This window comes from Euleptes europaea, chromosome 10 (assembly GCF_029931775.1).
Source record: "Euleptes europaea isolate rEulEur1 chromosome 10, rEulEur1.hap1, whole genome shotgun sequence".
Classification (NCBI taxonomy): Eukaryota; Metazoa; Chordata; class Lepidosauria; order Squamata; family Sphaerodactylidae; genus Euleptes; species Euleptes europaea.
This window is the reverse complement of record NC_079321.1, coordinates 38,743,880-38,764,084: the sequence shown is the minus strand read 5'-3', so window position 1 is coordinate 38,764,084 and position 20,205 is coordinate 38,743,880. Positions and strand designations below refer to the sequence as shown.

General features: G+C 41.8%; 1 protein-coding gene across 1 annotated transcript in view; it reads right to left on the bottom strand.

Moving 5' to 3' along the window:
- AGPAT5 (1-acylglycerol-3-phosphate O-acyltransferase 5) overlaps nucleotides 1–18,965 on the bottom strand; it is a 30,333-nt gene extending 11,368 nt beyond the window's left edge. The window contains exons 1-5 of the mRNA XM_056856491.1: nucleotides 18,747–18,965; nucleotides 13,324–13,393; nucleotides 12,229–12,344; nucleotides 8,036–8,125; nucleotides 4,248–4,338 (exon numbers count right to left, since the gene is read on the bottom strand). Of these exons, the coding sequence (XP_056712469.1) occupies nucleotides 4,248–4,338; nucleotides 8,036–8,125; nucleotides 12,229–12,344; nucleotides 13,324–13,393; nucleotides 18,747–18,965 (586 nt within the window). The remainder of the gene's footprint in view (nucleotides 1–4,247; nucleotides 4,339–8,035; nucleotides 8,126–12,228; nucleotides 12,345–13,323; nucleotides 13,394–18,746) is intronic.
- Between the last annotated feature and the right edge of the window lie 1,240 nt (nucleotides 18,966–20,205).

Here is a 20,205-nt window from a genome sequence, read left to right as displayed (position 1 = left end):
AGTTTAGGCTAGAAAGAAAGTCAGAAACAGATTTTTAAAAAGAAATTAAACTGACGCAAGCCAGGGAGTAGTTTTGAAAAAAAAAAAAGGTTTTAAAGAAAGGCAAACGCAATTACAAGTTAGTGCTCCAGAGGACAGATAGACTGGAAAAGTCAAGGGCAACAGATTAGTAACTCAGGTTCAGGAGCAGGTTAGTTAGTACTCAGATGCCGAGTACAAGCTAGCCTAGAGTAGCAGCCAGCTTACATTGGTGAAGCCATCCAGGGGGACAGAATGAGTGACAGGCAGGGAGTGCAGTGGGGCCCTGATGGAAAGGCAAAGGAGAAGAGTAGTAGGGCAGAGGGTAAGGCTTTCCTGCCAGCTGTGTAAAGGCCTGTCCCACAGCATTCTTCCACCACCTATTCTCTGGCTGCAGTGGTGCAATGAAAGGCCTCACAAGGCCCTTATCTGAAAAATACCATTTTTTTCAAGCACTCATCCTATTCTGAATCACCATGGGTTCTCTGGAACAATGTCTGAAGACTACTGCGTTAGATCCTGTTCAAAACTGACATATTAAGGAAGTTTATTTACAATTCTAGAAATGTGTGAGTATTGCTACCAAGCATCCATTCTGTTGGCCTTTCTTTCTCCTGCTCCATTTGGCAAGCTTCAGGCCATCTCCAACAAAAAAGACTGAGAGCCAGTACAGAGAGGGCAGGACTAGCTATCATGTTCATTGGGAGACAACAGCAGCCTCAGTTGCCTGAATGTCCAAGGTGGCAGCCTCATGGGCTTTTCTTGTTAGGAAGTCCATGTTCTGGTCTAATGGATCCCTAATGGATCCTACCCCGTCCTCGCAGAGTAAGTCAGAGGACTGAATCGCAGCCTCAGGAGCATCCACTAGAGGCATTTGGAGCATCTCCTTGGCATGGGGTGCCAACTTATAGAATTTCTTAGTGTTAGAAGGGAACTGCCTGTTTGAAAGAAGCGTATCCCATGGCCTTCCCTCAGAGCGACAACCACAGACAGGAAGTCATTTATAAGATAACAATCTCACTGCTGGTCAAGAATCACAGAAATAGAGATATACAGTGTCAAGAAACGAAAAATCCCTGAAAATTAGTTTACTAAAGAACACTGCAGCAGAGAAATAAGGAACAAAGAGAGGATAGATGAACAATACACATCTTCAAGTTGTGTTTTCAGTGATCCATGAGAAAGATAATCCTGTTATTAGAAGGTACCAGAGCTTTCAGAACACATTTTGCTACCGTGATACGCCTCTGAAAGATAGAAATGATCACGACAGGCTCACAGTGGCATGATTATTACCTAAATTCACCATCCTTTATGGTAAGCTACTTTGAGCAAGGTTTTCTTCTGAAAAAGCAGGGGTGTATTTTAACAATAGCCTTTTCTCCAATGCATACAAATATATGTATAGATATTGTTCCTGGTATCTCTGATATTCAGAGGTAAAGGCTCAGATCCTTCAGAACATTTCCATCAACAAAGCACACCTTCTCACCCTTCACTGCAACTTAAAGTGCCCCTCAGAATACTGCTGCTGTGGAACAAAAGACCCCTGGTAACACTAGGAGGGTGCAGTTAGACATCTATAGTGGGATGAATGAGTCAGCAAAAATCCCACCCCTCTGGTAACAGAAATTCAGTGTAGGAGCCAATCCATAAACAGGGTTTTGTCTTTCATGCCCCCTCATCCTCCACAAGCTTCTCAGACCGGATGCTATTAAAATGCTGAAATAGGTGACCAGTAACCGTAGCACTTTCCAGACAAGCTCTGCTGGCTGAACTAAAAGGATTTGCGCTGGGAAGGGTGAAGGGAAGGAGTCTATCATTTACTGGCCAACCAACCATAGAAGCTTCCTTGTAGTTTCAAGGCAAAAGAATAACTGACAGAAGTTCTACCTTAATGATCTGTAAGTCCAGCCAGCAGGATCTAGCTAGAATGTTTTGTAGTTGCTGCTGTACATCTAATTTGAGGTGGTGATGGAGACATCACCTCCCTACTCCTCCACTCCATTAATAAACCTGGCGGCGCCAGCTACCAGGGTGATGGGTAGTCCATTGGTCAGTGCTTTGCAGCAGATTGGTTTGCTGGCCAATTGAGTTACTGACCATTGTTCTACAACAGGGGTGGGGAACCTTTTTCCTGCCAAGGGCCATTTGCATAATTATCACATCGTTCTAGTAGATCTCCCGGTGGGGGTGGGAGGGGAGAGGCTAGGGTTGCCAGATCCTCTTCACCACCAGCGGGAGGTTTTTGGGGAGAGAGGGAGAGAGGGAGAGAGAGGGGGAGAGGGAAAGAGAGAAAGGCCATTTATGCATGGGAGGTTTTGCCTTGGATTTGCTGCTCTCTAGATGCACATTTTTTCCCATTTCAATTCTCAAAACTCTGCATGGGGGCTTACTGTTGAGTTCTGAAAGAAAAGGACAGAGAGACAAAGAAAAGGACGGAGGGAGACAGACAAAGAAAGACAGAAAAAGAGGGAGAAAGAGAGGGAGAGAAAGGAAAGTGACAGAAAAAGAGGAAGAAAAGCGAGAAAAGCCTCCCCCCCCCACACACACACGGCGGCGCGCACAACCGGGCTTCAACCTTCCCGCCTCCCCACCCCACCCCCAGAGTCGCCTAATCGGCTCCTGTGCGGATGCTCCGCCGCCGGGAGCGGCTGGCTTCTTCTTCTCGCCTGTGGCGAGGGGGGGGGGGAGAAGAAGCCAGCCACTCCCAGCGGCGGAGCATCCGCCCGGGAGCCAATTAGGCAACTCTGGAGGTGGGGTGGAGGGAAGGTTGAAGCCCGGATGCGCGGGGTTGCGCGCTCTGCCACAGTGTGCAGGAACGCTGCGGCACACTTAAAAAAACCCTCTTGCCGCTGAACAGCTGACAGGCGGTGAGAGGGTTTTTTTAAGTGTGCCGCGGTGTTCCTGCACACCGCGGCTGTAAGGGCATCCTTGGGGAAAGCGCCTTTTCCCCTCCCCCCTCCACTTGCTGATTAACATTTTCAGTGGCCCTCGGGAGCTCCAGGGCCCTCCCCGAAACTGTTCCTGAAGCTGCCCTGCTGCACCATGTTTCTATGGCAGGGCCCTGGAGCTCCCGAGGGCCACTGAAAATGTCCTTGCGGGCCGTTTCTGGCCCCCGGGCCGGATGTTCCCCATCCCTGTTCTACAAGTTCCTCTACTTACAGGACATTTCTTCCTACCATAACTGGCGTGAGCTTTCATTGAAAGTTTGGGAACCTTGCTGGCTCCTGGTTCCCAGCTACAGGAACATGTAACCATGATAGAGAAAAATGCTTTTACCCAACTACATCTAGTTAGCAGATGCCTGATCTGGCTATGCTAATCCATGCTTTAGTAACCCTGAGGCCAGATTATTGTAACATGCTGTACATGGAGCTGCCCCTGAAGGTGATCTGGAAACTGCAGGTGGTTCAAAATGCTGCAGCACTTTTGTTATCTGGGTCTAGCTGGTGGGACCATGTGACTCTTGTTCCAAGTATATGTCAAGCCTGCTAATTTGTAAGTCCAATTCAAGCTGTTGATTGCTTCCCAGCAAGCCACACATCACTTGCAGCCCACATAATTGAAGGACTGCCTCTTTCCCTTCATGTTCCCACACCACAGCTGCAGCCTTCACAGCAAGGCTTATTGTCAATACCCCCAACATCTAGGACACATTCAGCAACAGTCCAGCCTTGAGCCTGTTGTGGTTGCTCCATGCTACTGAGGCAGCCTCCTGGAAGAGCTTCTTGCTTTCTATCAAGGCTGCAAAAAAGAGATATCCTAGAGAACCTCTGGAGTAGCCTTAGTCTGGGTAAAGGGGGAATAAAGTTTCTTTAGACTGATTTTATCTGTTGTCTTAATGTTACCTGACCTGGGTCATGAGATGCTCAGAAGGGAGGACATATAAATATTTTAAAGTAAATAAATTATATGCTACTAAGGTGCTATAAATCTAAGTCATTCTGTGCTTTTATTAAATTTAACTTATTAAAGTGAGGTATCAACTTGCTCCAGGTAACTATTTCTAATTTTCTTTTGAGATACCAGGTGATTCATAAAATTGTGCAGAAAGTTATTCACCAAAGGATTAGTGAACATCACGGCAAGAAAAGGTCTACAATTGATTTTATGATTAAGCAACCATTACAGGGTAACTAGCTGATCTGGTCTTCTTTTAAAGTCACAATATAGAGTCTGTATTTACTTTCCTTCACTCTTCCCAAAATTATTTGAATTTTACTTACCTTCTTTAACAGCATATGATTGACTATCTGCAATGACTTTTGGGAGCTCTGGATTATAACGTGTTCCCTCAGGAAAAATCACAAGATACATCTGCGGGATTACAAAGACATTTACATGCACACATTTTTAAATGCCTGGCAGTGCAATGTGGCTCATGCAATGTAGTCACATAGCAACAATTAACAAAAACTTTATATGGGGGGAATGGAAGAGTGAAATTGCATTAGCAAGATATTTAACAAAGACATACTATACTTCTCAGTTGAGCAATGGTGATATTCAGGGACTCTATAAAGTTATTTTTCGGATTAAAAAACTCCCAAAAGAAGTGGCAGAAATAACTAAACCAAGAACAAATTAAACAAATCAAGCAAAAATAAGAGTAGTCAATTCATACATTTGCCTTTTATGTCATGCAGATATTCCTAGCCAGCTTCCCGTATTGCAACTTAAAGTGAAGAAATAAGATGCCGACTAAGCTATTAACACTTTAATATAACATGTCCTGTAATGCAGTACACTTGGTGTGAAGCTTCCTGTAGAAAAGTACATGACATGCTACTGCCATCTGCATGTATTTTAGCTGGATGGTAAGGGAGAAAGTTTGCAACACTGGCCTTGAGTGAAACATTCCTCTTACTATCCTGAAGTTTGCAAGGCACCAAAAGTCATGCAATTTGATGAGCAAACACCGAGTGATATCATTTTAGATAAAGAACGTACAGAAGGAATAACATTGTTCTGTGATCAGTTAAATAAAACATAATTCTGATGGCTGTATTTGTACTGGGAAAGGGTGGATAATATATACAAGGGTGATGTTTCCAACAACATGGTGAAAATTTGCCAAGACAAAAATCCAAAATAGTCGCCAATTATTTTGAAACTCATCTTCCCTTCACAGAAGACAATTTTAGGGCTTAAATCAGGGCTTCTTAAACTTTTTCCACTCTTGACCCTTTTTCGCCCCAGAAATGTTTACGCGACCCTGGATATATAGGTATATAAAATAGGTATACAAATCAAACATTTACTGATAATCATAAATTTATTTTTAAATTAATTTCCCCCCGCAACCCCCACATTCAGTTAGTCGCGACCCTCAGTTTAAAAAGCGTTGGTCTAAATAAGGGGGAAATTGCAACAAGGAATCAATTTTTTGTCACCCCAAACCACAGAGACTTCTCTAAAATAGTTTACTTTGCATTCTTATGGGTTATTACACTTTTTATTGAAGTGCAATTGCTTTATATTTATGTTGCTCAGATTGGTACCGTTAATGTTGGAAAATGTTATCACCCCGGTCCTCAGAATTTGTACCTTGATCAGATTCTGTGGCTTTACTGCATGTTGCAAGATACTGCAGGGTAATGTTGGGTAGGTTGCATGGTTTCTTTCATATCGTTAGATCTGAGAACAGATGTATTAAAGCAGGGGCCCCCAACCTTTTCGAGCCTGTGTGGGCACCTTGTCAGGGAATCCTGACATAGGGTTGGTGGGCGCAACCACAAAATGGCTGCAGCACAAGGCAGAGCCAGCCACACAGAGAAAGCCCAAGTGGAGGGGAGAAGAGGTGTAGATTTTAAAAAAATACACTGGGAAAGAGGACTGAGAATGTTATTTCAGTCTTCACAGCCAATCATATCTCTAAAAGCCAATCAGAGAAGCCTTGCTGGGCAAGAGCCCCACCTGACCCCATCCACTTTCTAAAAACACTTGGTGGGCACCAGGAAAGGTTAATATGGACACCATGGCGCCCAGGGGAACCACACTGGGGACCTCTGTATTAAAGTCTTGAATCTGCCTCTTGTGTAGGACCACTGGCTATCTTCAACTCATGTCTCAAAATCATCACATGGATGAAGTTTAATATTTTTCAAGAGAAGAGAAGAATTGGGTGGTTCAATGTTATTGCGGCATAACCCTAAATTCTGTTCTCAGGATGAAGTAAAGACACTGTTCACTGAGTTTGTCTTTCAACATGGGAAGTCTCTCTTCCCTCTCAAACAGTGTCTCACCAGTATACCATGAATCTGCTGGCTGTCATTCAGTCATAATTCCCAATGCTTATTTCCAAATCATTAAGTTAATTCACAAATATTGCCTGGAAAGTAGTCTGTGCCAGAACAAACAAAACTTTATTAGCATAATCTCATGTAATGTTTGTTTCATCCTGTTTTTCTGTGTCCTCAGCTGACAGCATGCTCAGCCTGCACATAAATCTCATGTCCACTCATCCAAAACACCTGTGATCTGGCTAGAACTCAAGTCAAGCTTTACAAGTATCTCCGACCTTCTACACTTCTGCACTGCTCTAATACTTTGAGATGTTCTAATCTATTTTCCCATAAAAACCCTCTCTGAAGTCTTGACATGCTAACCAGCTCAGAAAGATACATGTATTTTCTTTGCTACCCAAGATTCTTTTGAGAAGAAATGCCAGGGAAAGAAAACAGGGTTGCACTTTGAACCACATGTTGCTTGCATGGAAAAACGACAACCACAGAATGGACCCAGGATCTTAAATTTTCAGTGGTAGTATTAGTACATAAACTGGCTAATCTTTAGCCAAAAATACCTCCTTGGACATTTAAAATAAACCACTGACGTTACCATTTAATGGCAGCCTTCTTGAATTTTCTGCACAGAAAATGCTTTTCAAAATTTGGAGTGCCACCTATGCCAGTATATTCCATCCCTCTTTTGGTAACCGAGTAGCCTAGACTTGCATCCTAGTTAAATGGTAATAGAATCTTATTATCCTGCCTCTACTAACTTTTGGGAATCGGCATTCACAGTACAATGTGTATGAGGTTACTGCAACCAACAGTCTCAGGTCCAGCCGATAATGTGTGAGACTACTTTTTTTATGAGAAAGTTGATACAGGTGCAGTTTTGCAAAAGGAGACTACAGAGTTCAGTGGAAGTCACTTGAGATAAAACAAATTCAGTTCATTCACCTTCAACTTTTTCATAAGCAGTGAATTACACAAAAAACCTCTATCTCAAATAAGAAAATAAATCCACAGAAAATGAAACAAAAGAATCAAAAAGTAGAAAGGATTTGCATATCTTCAGATTGTCCTTGCTAGTGAAAAGAATAATGGACAATTCTTCAAACTGTGCGTCAGTTTGATGTAACACTACATGCAATGCCACCACTATGCTCCTAGTTTTCTAAATTTCCTTATTTAAAAAGATTGTAAGCAAAAGCTTTGTTACTTTGTTAGCAACAGGGACCTTTTCCCTAAATCTTGTATTTCAGGGTTAGTTCCATGATTGCATCAGTTACACAGTCAATAGCCAGAAGTACAAAGATTGCTGCTGTATCCGATATTGTTTTAATGAAAGCATGTCTGGAAATGGGAGCGACTGAACCTCTCCCTCCATTTACCTGCTGTGATTAAGACTTTACTGGGTAGTTTCCTTATCTGCTATTTAACTGGGTTCTACTGACTCTGCTTTTAACCGCTCTGTTTTCACTGTGCAGATCTCAAAATCTCTCAGTCATTGTAGAAAAAAAGACTAATCATATGAGTAGAAGATGGGGACTCCGTGCCCAGCTGTTGATACCAAACTGGACGTTTACAGTCTTTCCTGCCACTTTTGACTGATCTGCTGTTACTTTTCAGTATTACAAACATAATTCTGCCATGATTGGCCAAAATTAGAATGCAGCTACTGGTTCCAGTATTTTGTAATTCGGACATGAATATAAACCTCAGAATAGGTATCATAAAATGCAGTATGGGCAAGAAACACAAAGTTTACAGAAGTGTAATCTTACTGGAGTCTCAGCTTTCGCCCGGGCTTGTAAGTTGCTCCTCATTTTCTTTTCATCAAATTTGGCACTTCGTTTTACATAGATGCCTCCATGCTGGTACATAAGAAATATTTGTGACATTTTATATTTAACAAAATATTTCGTGCAATATTACACCAAGAAAAATAAGTTCCATTTACTTCACACCATTTTTATCATTTTGACACAAAACTGTCACCACACTTGCCTCAACAGGAACTAGTATAGCTTAATGCAACATTGCCAAGTTAAGCAAGACAGTAAATTCTGCTCCATTTCTTTAGCACAATAAAAATGAAAAAATAAAACAGTGCTTAAAGATGTTTGTGTATCCAAATCAGTAAAAATACTGCAATTCTATTAATGTCATCAATAGCTATAGCTTGAGATTTATAATAAACCCTGAGCTATTTAACAATGTCCAACATGCGCATGTTACCAATCATGAAAAAGAATTTGACACTGACTAGTGATTGACAGATAAGAAAGCTGCAGGAAGGGGTTTGGGATGGATGAACAAGCACACTGGCTAGGCTGTGTCTAAATATAAATACACTTTAGGTAGCTACTGAATGGCTTCTCCAGGTATAAAGTTAACAAACCTCTGGCTTCTTCTGTGGCTAATTCCAGATGCTTTTGTTCCAACATTCTAGTGAATTCATCTATATGTAACTTCTACCAGAAAGACTATACTAAGCGTAACAAAATGATTTGTCTGTATAAGAAACCACTTGACTTCTCCTCCACCAGTTTTGCCACTGTTTGCTAATAGAAGGCCAATTAATACAGCTGGTACATCAAGCAGCCTTCTGCTAGTAAGCTTGCTACAGCATAATTGCAAGCACAGCAAAATCCTTGCCCTGTGGATTCCACGACTCTACAGGGAATGAAAAAGCATGAGTATCAACATCCCAAGAAACAAACATGTTATTGCTATTATAGCAAGCATCTGTAATTCCTACATGTTGAAAATGTTGATCATTTCATTTATGATGTCAAAACTATTATTACCATGGATTTTATTCCAATCTAAAGATCAGATCAGTATTTCAACTGAAATTGAAAACTAACTCCTCATCATAAAAGAGTTGAATTAAGAGTTTTCAAAAACAACCATTAAGTTGTGAAATTACAACAATGAGTATTTATGTGAACAGCCAAATAAACTTCTGCATTCCAAAAATGAACCGGGTCTTTGATAGGAGAGCTATCACGACTGCTGGAAATTCCCTGAGAATTGTTCGGAAGCTGAAGGACCCAGATGGACTCTACAGGCAAAAGAATCTAATAAGTACCCCCTTTCCTGCAGACCTCTTGCAGAAGTTATGAGTTCCCACAAGTCTAAACTGAACCAGGAAATGAACAGGTTGGATTCATCCCAAGCAGCTTTTCTACTGATGAAAAAGGAAGGGTCCATTTAGTCACCCAAAAAGACTATGCAAGGGGTCATGGGTCTGCATGGACAAAAGCCATGTGAGACAGGTGCTGTAAGGAGAGGGGGAACTGGGTAAGACTGAGAGAAAAAGCTGGCTGAATCTAATCAAATGATCTCATGAAAATTCTCTCATTTCCATATTGTGTGAGCATCAAGAGTATATAGCCTATTTAATGTGTGAGATCCAAGATATTCTGAGACAGCTCCATGGATGTCATGGTGGCTGAGAAGTCCTGAACCACTTCTGAAAGTCATATTTCAAAGGCCTTGGCATGTCTATTGAGATCACCAAACAATGAAAACCTCAGCAAACTCAACACCAACTTCAATGTCAGCTGAGCAGCAGGATGAGTGGTACACACTGTCTTCAGTACCCAACACCAGGTACAAACATTCAAAATTAACTTTGATGAGAACTATATAAAGGTAAGTTTTCCCTGAGCATATCTCCACTCTCCTCATAAAGACCTGATGTGGAATCAGATAATTTCAAAAGTAGAGACGAACAGGTTGTACAAGACTTTCAATGCTTATTAACAGCAATGTCGTTCTCTTTTAAAGTAATCTCAGCAAAACCAAAAAGGATTTCTGTCTTTCAATACCTATAGTTGTAAAGTTCTTTAGTACAAAGTAAGGGGACTACAGTAAGAGATTTAACAAAGTTAGTTAAATAATCAAATGAAGAAGAAAAGGTCTTTATTCAAATATCTTCTATTCGTTAACTGGTTAAGTAATGATGAAAAGTGGTATAAGAAAAGAACTTTAGATCAACCCTGAAGTATGGAATTTTGTTATTTACTAAAGGGACATAAAAGGGGTTGGATGGATCCTACCCTATCTTACCAAAGAGCATAATTTGAAGCCTTCCTCTAGTCAAAGGAGTCTTCCTCCAAAAAAGGCTCTTCCATTGGAAGAACACTTAAGTTAGAAGAAAGCTCTCTAGTCTGGAGGAAAGATCCTTTTAGTTATTTGCATAGATATAATCTCTATAACTATCCAATTTTTTGTAAATAATGGTATTTAACGGCTTTGTGTGTGCATGTGTGGGTATAAATTAAAGAGCCAATATAAAACTTAGAGCTTAAAAGCAATTTTAACCTGCAATTCTAAAGATGATTACGTTTACTTGGCAGTAAGTTCTGTTCAGATCAGTGGGACTTCCAAGTAAATATGTTTGCAACTGAAGCAATTTTCTAAAACCAGGAGATACAGTATTACTTTCTAAACTGGTACTTCTCAGCCATACCCATGGTCACTCCATCCAACTATGCTGAATATGGTGATTGTCTGGGCAACTACTTTAAACATGTGCCAAAATATTCTTCCAGGAACCTGATAACACATGTTTAGATCTTTCAAATTCTTTCTCTAATGATTTAAGGGGTTGTTTTGTAGACAATCAAAAACCAGGATGTGTTTACCAATAACTCTTCCTCAAACTTGTTCTCTGCTTTCTACGCATTTAGTATTTTATATATATCACACAACAGGATGTTTAGCAGAGGTTGGAAATAAGCATTCCATCACAATTCTGTAATTAATTGTCACTGGAAAGTTTTAGTCGAGTGTAAATGACATCACTGATACAGCATCAACAGGAAGAGCAGGAAATGTGAAAAAATAAAGCAGCATTTGGCATGAAAAGGAGAATAAAAAACCTGTCAACTTTATGTATCTTTAATAATGTAACACTTTTACTTAAATACAAGTAAGTACCGTCATTCACGAATGGAATTAATAATGCATCCACTGTATCTTCCCACTTTCTATTTTCCAAATAGCATTACAAACACCCGGAGATTAAAGACAAACAAGGCTAGAACCAGCTAGATTTTTGGCTGAAGGCTGCTAAACAGTCTTTTTTACTACAACCCCATCCCACATGGCTTTTGCCTTTGCAAGTCTCAAGATGCACTTACAACTATTGTGTCTAACTCAATAGATCACCCTGGCATTCTATTAGGATGAAAACCATATGAAGCTCAACTAAAGGAGAAAAAGCAAAAGGGAAAGAATATTAAGAACGAGTTAAGCAAGTAGTCCATATAGGAAAAGGACTGGTCTGTCACTTAATTTTCACTGTGACAAAGACACAAGAACTACAAAAGCACTGAGTTCTAGTCTACTGCTTACTTACTTGCTGATCTTCTGAAAGACAACCAATTTTGCTAACATATTATGTATTCACGCTACAGCAGATATATTATCCCATAAACATGCCTTTTCACTTGCATTAGAGTCCACAGAACTAAAATATCAAGGATTCTCAATATCTTACTTTAATTATACTGTTTATATGGCCAATTTGGCCCTGAACAATGTGGATTCTCAATATCCTCATTAACTATAATCCTTCATGTTCCAGTAATTGGGACACAGGCACAGATTATCTTAGTAGACAATATCTCACATCAAATTCAATGAGTTAATCTCTAGTTTTTGACATGATACCAACCTGAGACCCACAGACACACCCTCTTAGTGATAAAGGACAGATATGGCAAGCTAACACAAAGGCAGTTAGAAGAATCTTTTACTAGTACTTCAGCAATGTGATACACACACTCTCATTACCAGGATAATTGACTGTGCTGCTGCAATCCTAAGTAGGCTTTACTTGTAGACAGGTTTCACTGACCTTACTGGGATTTACTCACTGGTAAATATTAAGAACTGAAATAAAAAAATAAATGCAGTAAGAGCCAGTTACTTGACGCAACACGGGAATAGGTTAATGATTTACCTGATAAAAATACCACCCGTACAAAGGAAGCCATTTTAACCCATCCTTCAAAACATATCGAACATGTCCAAGCGCATTCTGCCTGATGGCCAACATGTCTGCTATAATCCAATCAACTGCAAAGACAAAACACAAATGTTCATGCATATAACCTAACATTAAAATACTTGCAAAACTAATTTTTTTGGCATAGGTAACAGTCCTTTTGAATAGTCCATTGAATAGGTAATAGTCATTGAAAATACATTATTTTCAATGGGAAGTCTTGTATTGGTTGTAAACTTATCAGCAATGCAAAGGAAGCTCTTTTTACAACTGCATTAACAATGCAATCCTACGTAGAGGTATTCCAGGATAAGCCCATTGCTTATACATACATGCCCCCCCCCCCACTTCATTCTCACAACTCTCTCTGGTAAATAGGAGAGAAGAACTGATGAGATTCAGCCAACCTCATGACTATGTGGGAATTTGAACTCCGTCCCCCTAGTCCTAACATGACACTAACTCCTATACCAACTCCTTGAAGAATCAGGGTTAAGCACAACACATTTTGCTGTAATATATCACCATCATATTATGGAACAGTTAAAAAACAACAACCAAGTTATTACAGGATATTATTCTGCACTTTTACCAAGATCCCCAGAAGCCCTCTGACTGATGCAAATCACTAAACCAAATTCACAACCAAGCAACTAGTAACCTCAAATCCAGTGAGTAATAACAAACATGACAGACTTAAATTGAGAACCTGGGCCCTGATTTATAAAGACATCTTAGGTAGAGGCAGTGGCTTATATGTGCACAGTGGGGATTCCTATTTTTGCTGCCTCAAACAAAATTACTATCTTCAAAATTTGTTCCTAGTTTCCCCCAGGTTTTGAAGCAGCTTCTCAGAAAACAAGCAGGGACACTTTTGCAGACAAGCTTTGAAGCCTCATCATACAGGGAATTTATTCTTCTGGGTCCGAGTGAATATACACATTTAATACCATATAAATCTGGGTTTCAAGTTAAATCTGGGGTATTTCACTATGCACAATCATATTTTCTACTGAACATTTCTTATAGTCGAGGAAGGGATATACTGACCTGTACACTGATGATTTGATATATAAACTACATTCTCTTTTGTTTTTGGCAAATCCCCATAGAGAATTATCTAGGAGAGAAAAGGTACTTCATTAGCACATTTATTTAGAGGGGAGTTAAAGAATACATTTAAAACAATGGATCAACAATTTAATGAAACAAATTATCATGACTGAAAATGTAACAAGTCCCCACTTCAGCGCACATCTTGGAAAAAAATGGAAGTAGTACTACCTCTCTCTCTCTTTGTTGTAAATGCTATTTTTGATCCCCTTGACACCACATGGAACTCTGCTGAAGCCACTATGACCATCAGTGCAATCCTAAAGAGAGTTACTTCAGCCTAACCCCATTCATTTCATTGGGATTAGACTGGAGTAACTCTCTTTAGGATTGTACTGCAGGTATAATGGGTTTACTTTTGCTTATATAACTAAGGGATAAACAGCTAAGTTGGGTAATTCTACAGAAGTACTTTAAAAAGAAAGTAGATGATCATATAAATATTTATATTATCTTGTAGAAAAAATAACCAATATGCTCATAAAAATTTCCTTTTTCCCCAGCAAAGTGTATCATACTGACCAATAACTCAACCTTCAAGCTATTTTTTGTAAGTAAACCATTTGCAATGGTCTTCCTCATCTACTCCATTTAAGTAGCCTCATGGGAGAAATATGTATGCATATAATGAGGAAAATTTACATATAAGAACTTATCTGATCCAATATATATCAAATATTTTTGCTTTTCTATCAGTGGAAAGATACTGTGTTTCAACACAAATTTTAAGAAGACTGACAAAATTGATTTCATTCATGAATGAGGGGAAGGGGGTGAAAAAGCACTTGACGTACAGAACTGCACAGGATAACAGGATGCAGAAGCCTTTGACCTCAAGGTCACTAGATTCATTCAGGCCTGCTCAAATACAGGAACCACGAGACATCTGTTTTGTGGCTGGGTGAACAAAATGTGGAACATCTGCATACTGGAAACAGTACTAGATCTTACAACTGATCCTTAATACTTGCTCACAAATCTTAGTGATCTCAAAACAGGTTGCTTCCAAATATACATGTTTGAAGAGTGTGCGTAACCAGAAGCAGCTATAATTGTATTTACCAGCAAGCAAGATTAATACAAAGAAAGCATGACTTCATGATAATTTTCTGGACAGCAGAGGGTCACTAATAATCCCCAATACAAAAGCAAGATTATTCCTAATATATTAATCAATCATACAATACAATATATTAATCAATCATACAATAGTATTGCTGAATGAGGTAGCACAGAAGTTTTGGGAATCTTGTAAATATGGTTTGGATTCATCCTAGATTTCTGTGCGCTGGGGATAATTTTAACTGATTCCTCACTCAAGTGGCAGCCCAAATCACACTCTGAAATGCTGTTCCAGGAAGATGGAGAACCCCCAGAAATAGCCGGGGGAGGGGGCGGGAGTTGGTCTCCCATGGGAAGGGGGGGATCAGCAAAAAGCACCCCTTTTTGTGCCTGCAAAAATCTAGGTGGAATCCAAACTAGTTTGACTGACAACACTAATCAGCCGTTCACTTTCCCACACCTCTGTATCATTTGAAAAGCTATTAAACTTACTTTACACAATCCTGAAGGTGAACATAAAAAAGAGTGGTAAGTAGTGACTGAACTGTGTTCAGTGATACTGAATGAATGTATTTAGTCAACCAATAGAGAATTTTGTACACATGTTTGTACGTATGTGCTAAAGCAATGGGACTCATTCCACAGCTTGCAAAGAGCCACATTCACATTTGTCATCAACCCAAACAGTCACATTTACTAACATCCCTGGCATGAGGCCTGCACCATAAGGAGACTTGCAGCTTACCCATTCCTCTGGTGGCAGATATTTCAAGTTGGGGACCACCTGCCAACCAAAAGCCCTCAAAGCCAACAGCCTTCCTTACTTTCTTGAAACATGGGGCAAGATGCCACACTGAGGAATGGTGCTCAAAAGACCCACAAGTGGCACATCAAAGAACCACGTGTCGCCCAAACCACTATCACTGTGCTAGAGTTACATAAGTCACTGATGAAAATAGCCTTGAAAAAGGACTGCGCCCTCTACTGGAACTCACTCTGACTGTACTTGGATACAAATATTCTGTTGTCCTTCAGACAAAAGACTTCTTTATTTACCATTACCAGGCATTAAAAGTTACACAACTACAGTTCCCAATCAAACTTGAATTAAGAATAAGAGGCTCATGACCCAGGAGGTTGGATTCTGCAACCCACCTGAGGGCCTAATCTATGGGCTAAAACCATTGGTATGGTTAGTTTTACACTATAATCTGGGAACCTTTGTTTCAAATTCCCACTCTGCCACAACAACTAATTGGATAATTTTGGGCCAGACACTGTCTTCAGCCTAACCTACCTCAAAGGATTGTTGTGATCATAAAATGTGGAAAGAAAAAAACCCATCCATGCTGCCCTGAGCTCCTTAGAGGAAGGGCGGAATAAAAATGTTTTAGACACAATGCACAGACATATACAAGCATATGTTAGAAGACTGGGGAAAACCATTAAGAACATAAGAAGAGCCATGCGGGATCAGACCAAAGGTCCACCAAGTCCAGCATTCTGTTCACAGTGGCTGACCAGCTGGTTCTAGGAAGCCATGAACAGGATGGCTGCAACAACATCCTTCTGCCTGTGCTCCCGAGCAACTTGATATAAAGACACATACTATCTCTGGTACTGGAGGGAGTAGATCTCCACCATGACTAGCAGCCATTCATAGCCTTGTCCTCCATGAATTTGCCCACTCCCTTTTTAAAGCATCCCAAGTTGGCAGCCATCACCACATCCTATGTGTTGTATGAAGAAGTCCTTTTGTTTGTCCTGAATCTCCCACCCTTCAGCTTCAGTGGAAGACCCCAGGTTCTAGTATTAGGAGTCAAGGAGAAAAGCTTCTTCCTGGTCCACGCTCTCCACACCCTGCATAATTTCATAGACTTCTATCATGTCTCCCCTTACTTGTCTTTTTTTCTAAGCTAAACAGCCCTAAGCATTTTAACTGATAGGGCAGTTGATCTAGCCCCTTGATCATTTTGGTTGCTCTTTTCTGCACCTTTGCAAGTTCCACGATATCCTTTTTCATTCCGACATTTTGCGTGAATGTGTGTAAATCAGGGGTCCCCAACCTTTTTGAGCCTATGGGCACCTTTGGAATTCTGACACAATGTGGCGGGCGCAGCCACAAACTGGCTGCCTCAGGAGGTGGAGCCAGCCAGCCACCTTCAGTCCCACAGTGAAGATCCTTGTGATGTGGTGGCAGCTGCTGTCAAAGCAACACTCCTAAAAATCTGCACAGCCAATCAAATTCCAAGTGGCCAACCAGAACCCTTGCTGGGCAAAAGTCCTACCTGGCCATGCCCTCTTTCTAAAAAATTTTTTCGGGAGCCTGACAAGGCGTTGGTGGGTGCCATGGCATCCATGGGCACCACACTGGGGATCCCTGGTGTAAATAACCTTCATTAGCTACACACTAATTTTTTCAAGACCACTGTGGTTCAGTAGTTAAATGTTTAGTTTAGCTTAGTTTATTTATGGTCACGTGACCAGCAGATAAGCAACGTTAAAACTGATCAATACAGAGCCAGAATTACAATTTTGTTACGCTAACCAGAGCTCTCTGCACTCTAGTGGCAATACAACAAAACTTTGCCACTGTGTAGGAAATGTTGACATCTTTATCCTCAAATAAGTAATAATAGTCATCTGAATGTCTAAAAACTCAGTCAACATGGGCAAAATCAGCCTGTTTCTGACATCCCAATAAAATTCACAATACAATAAAATATGGGTAATTGTCTCAACATCAGACTTACAAGGGCACAACCTAGACTCCAAAGGTAAATGCTGGAATCTCCCGCTGGTAGTTAAATGTTGAACTAAATTCTGGAAGGCCAAGGTTCAAATCCCACAGTGCCAGAATTTCAGTCTCTCAGCATAATCTGCCTCATGTGTTGTTGTAAAGGTTATATGGTAAAATCTTTAGGGTCATCCAAAGTTGTTCCCTAGGACAGTTTTCCAGTTCAACCACTGAAGGTTGCTGAATATGTGGAATGACCAACCCCCCTCCCCCAAAATTAAATGTTTTGATAAACTGAAAATTAAATTGAACAGATTAAGTGCTTAAGGTTGCTTATGGTCACTTTTTAAAAATCCTCACAGCCTGGTGTAGGATGACTACAAAAAGTTGTACCAATGACCACCAACCTTCACAGAAGAGAGGTGTTCTACAACATCCTTGCCAAAGCACAGGCCTTTTGAGCATGTGTTGCATTTTCCTCCCACCCCCAGACACGTGAGACTGGGGCAGGGCTTCCTGGTGAGAGTGCTTGGTTTCCTTCTGAACAGGCTTGAGCATCAGTATTATTTTAAACTTACCACTACAGGGGGCTATTTTAATCTATTCTGCTTTTTCCATTCCATACCTGTAATTCATATGTAAACCCAGCTAGAACATTCACTTTTATTGCATTGTTCTCTCTGTTTCCCTCACCACATTAACATGTAAAGTGTCAGCGTCCAGACATAAAACACCTTCACCCTCTCCCTCAAGCAGAAAAGCTAGTTCTCACTTGTACTCAGGTGTGCATATTCAATTACAGCATGTTCTGCCAAGAGTGAAGGGCACATATGTGCAACATTGTGTATGTATTTTTTTGAAAGCAGCATGGCTCTTTCCTGCTTTTTAGGACACATACATCCCTAATCCTATATGTGCACACACAGCACATCAACATATTCAGGGTACGTGCATTTGCGCGCAAGAAGTCAGAGCCTGTTCAGGAGAGACCACTAAACAAAGGCCATTTATGAACACATGAAGCTGCCTTATACTGAATCAGACCCTTGGTCCATCAAAGTCAGTATTGTCTGCTCAGACCGGCAGCGGCTCTCCAGGGTCTCAGGCAGGGGTCTTTCACATCACCTACCTGCCTAGTCCCTTTAACTGGAGATGCCGGGGATTGAACCTAGGACCTTCTGCATGCCAAGCAGATGCTCTACCACTGAGCCATGGCCCCTCCCCATGGGAGGCTTGGCCTTGGATTTCCCCCTCTCTAGATGCACATTTCCCCCATCCAAATTCTTAAAACTCTGCATGGGGGCTTACTGTTGAGCTTTGAGAATTTGGTTGGGAATAAAAGTGCATCTCAAGAGTGGCAACCCCACGGCAAAACCTCCTGGGCATAAACGGCCATAGTGTCCTAAACTGTAACCAAAACAAAAAAAAATGTGCATGAACCCCTTTGGACACCGAAGACGCCACCGACGTCTGGCCCCCTTCCCCAAAGAAGCCACGGCCTCAATTCTCCACGACTGGATGGGGCGCGCGTGTGCAGCGTTCGCATCCCACGGTCAGTCACCTGTACGCCGGTGTAGTTCTCGAAGAAGAAGAGCACCATGCTCTGGTAGATGGTGTACAGCCGGTCGTCCACCTGGTGGTAGAGGCGGGCGGGCAGCAGGGCGGAGAGCAGGCGCCAGGCTCCCCAGGCCAGCATGTAGGTGGGGGCCGTGCCCATCATCACGGCGGCGGGCAGCACGTAGCGCATGGAGTAGGTGTGCAGCACCAGCGAGAGCAACATGGTCTCCCCCCCCACCCTTTTTAAAGACCTGCGCGCGCACACGCACACACACCCTCCCCTCCCTCGCCCGCCCGCTCCCCTCACCGGCGCCGCCACATGAAGGAGCCGCCAGTCAGGCGCTTCCCCTCCTGCCCCTCAAACCCCAGCGGAGGAGGAGCAGCAGGCGAAGAGGAGTCTCGGCTACCCGCCGCATGGCCGGCGGGCGGCCGAGGCGAGACGCGGAAAGGGGCGGGGCGAGACCCAGTTCCGGGCGCGCTGGTTGGTTCCGCTCCCTCGCGGAGGACGCGCGGCCGCCCTGGCGCCTTGGGAAAAGGGGAAAAGGCGCCTGCGGCAAGGCGGCCCCGTGGAGGCTGAGGAGACTTCCGGGGGTTGGGCAAAAGGGGGCGGGGTCGGCGAAAGAGCCGGCCCCGCCCCACCGACTGGGATGCCCCGCCTCTTTCTCCCTCCTCCTGCCGGGAAGCCGCCGTTGGGAAAGGCGGGAAAGACGGTTGGGCCTGGCCTCGGCCGCTCTCTACAGGCGCGTTTCCCCCCCCCCCTTCATTTCTGAATTCTGAAAACTCATGACTCAGAGATCATTTTTGATACACGCCACTGTCGCTGCAAGATTGGTCTATGCAATGACATGGAAAACGATCTGAAATACCAGATAAGACCGCTTGGATCGATAAAATGATAAAACTGGCTGAAATGGCAAAACTTGCCGCGTTAATAAGTCAAAAAGAAAATGCTGAATTTGTGGAAGGATGGGGGGCATGGACAACGTGTTGTGTGAATGAACTTGATTTGGGAAACATTAAGGGGTATGTTTTGATCTAATTCAAGTTTTTTGAAGTAGTTAAGATACGTTAATAACTAAGAGTTTAAGGTAATGATGAAGGTGGTTTATTACAATGAATTAGACACTAAATACAAAGAGAAATAATATCAAATGGACAGAGGAGGGGGAGGGGAAGTCAACTATATATATTTCTTTCATGATAAGATAGAAATTCTTTATAATATATACTATGTGAATGGAACGATATAATAGAATGTGAACTAGTTTGAAAAATAATAATAATATATATATTTTTAAATGAATTCTAAAAACTCAAACAATAAGCCTCCAAGCAGATTTGGAAGGTGGCAAATCCAAGGTAAAACGTCCCCGTGCATAAATGGCCTTAAAGTCTCGGGAAGGATGGTTCTGGAAGCCATCAATAAGCCCCCCCCCCCCCCGTGCAGAGTTTTGAGAATTCAG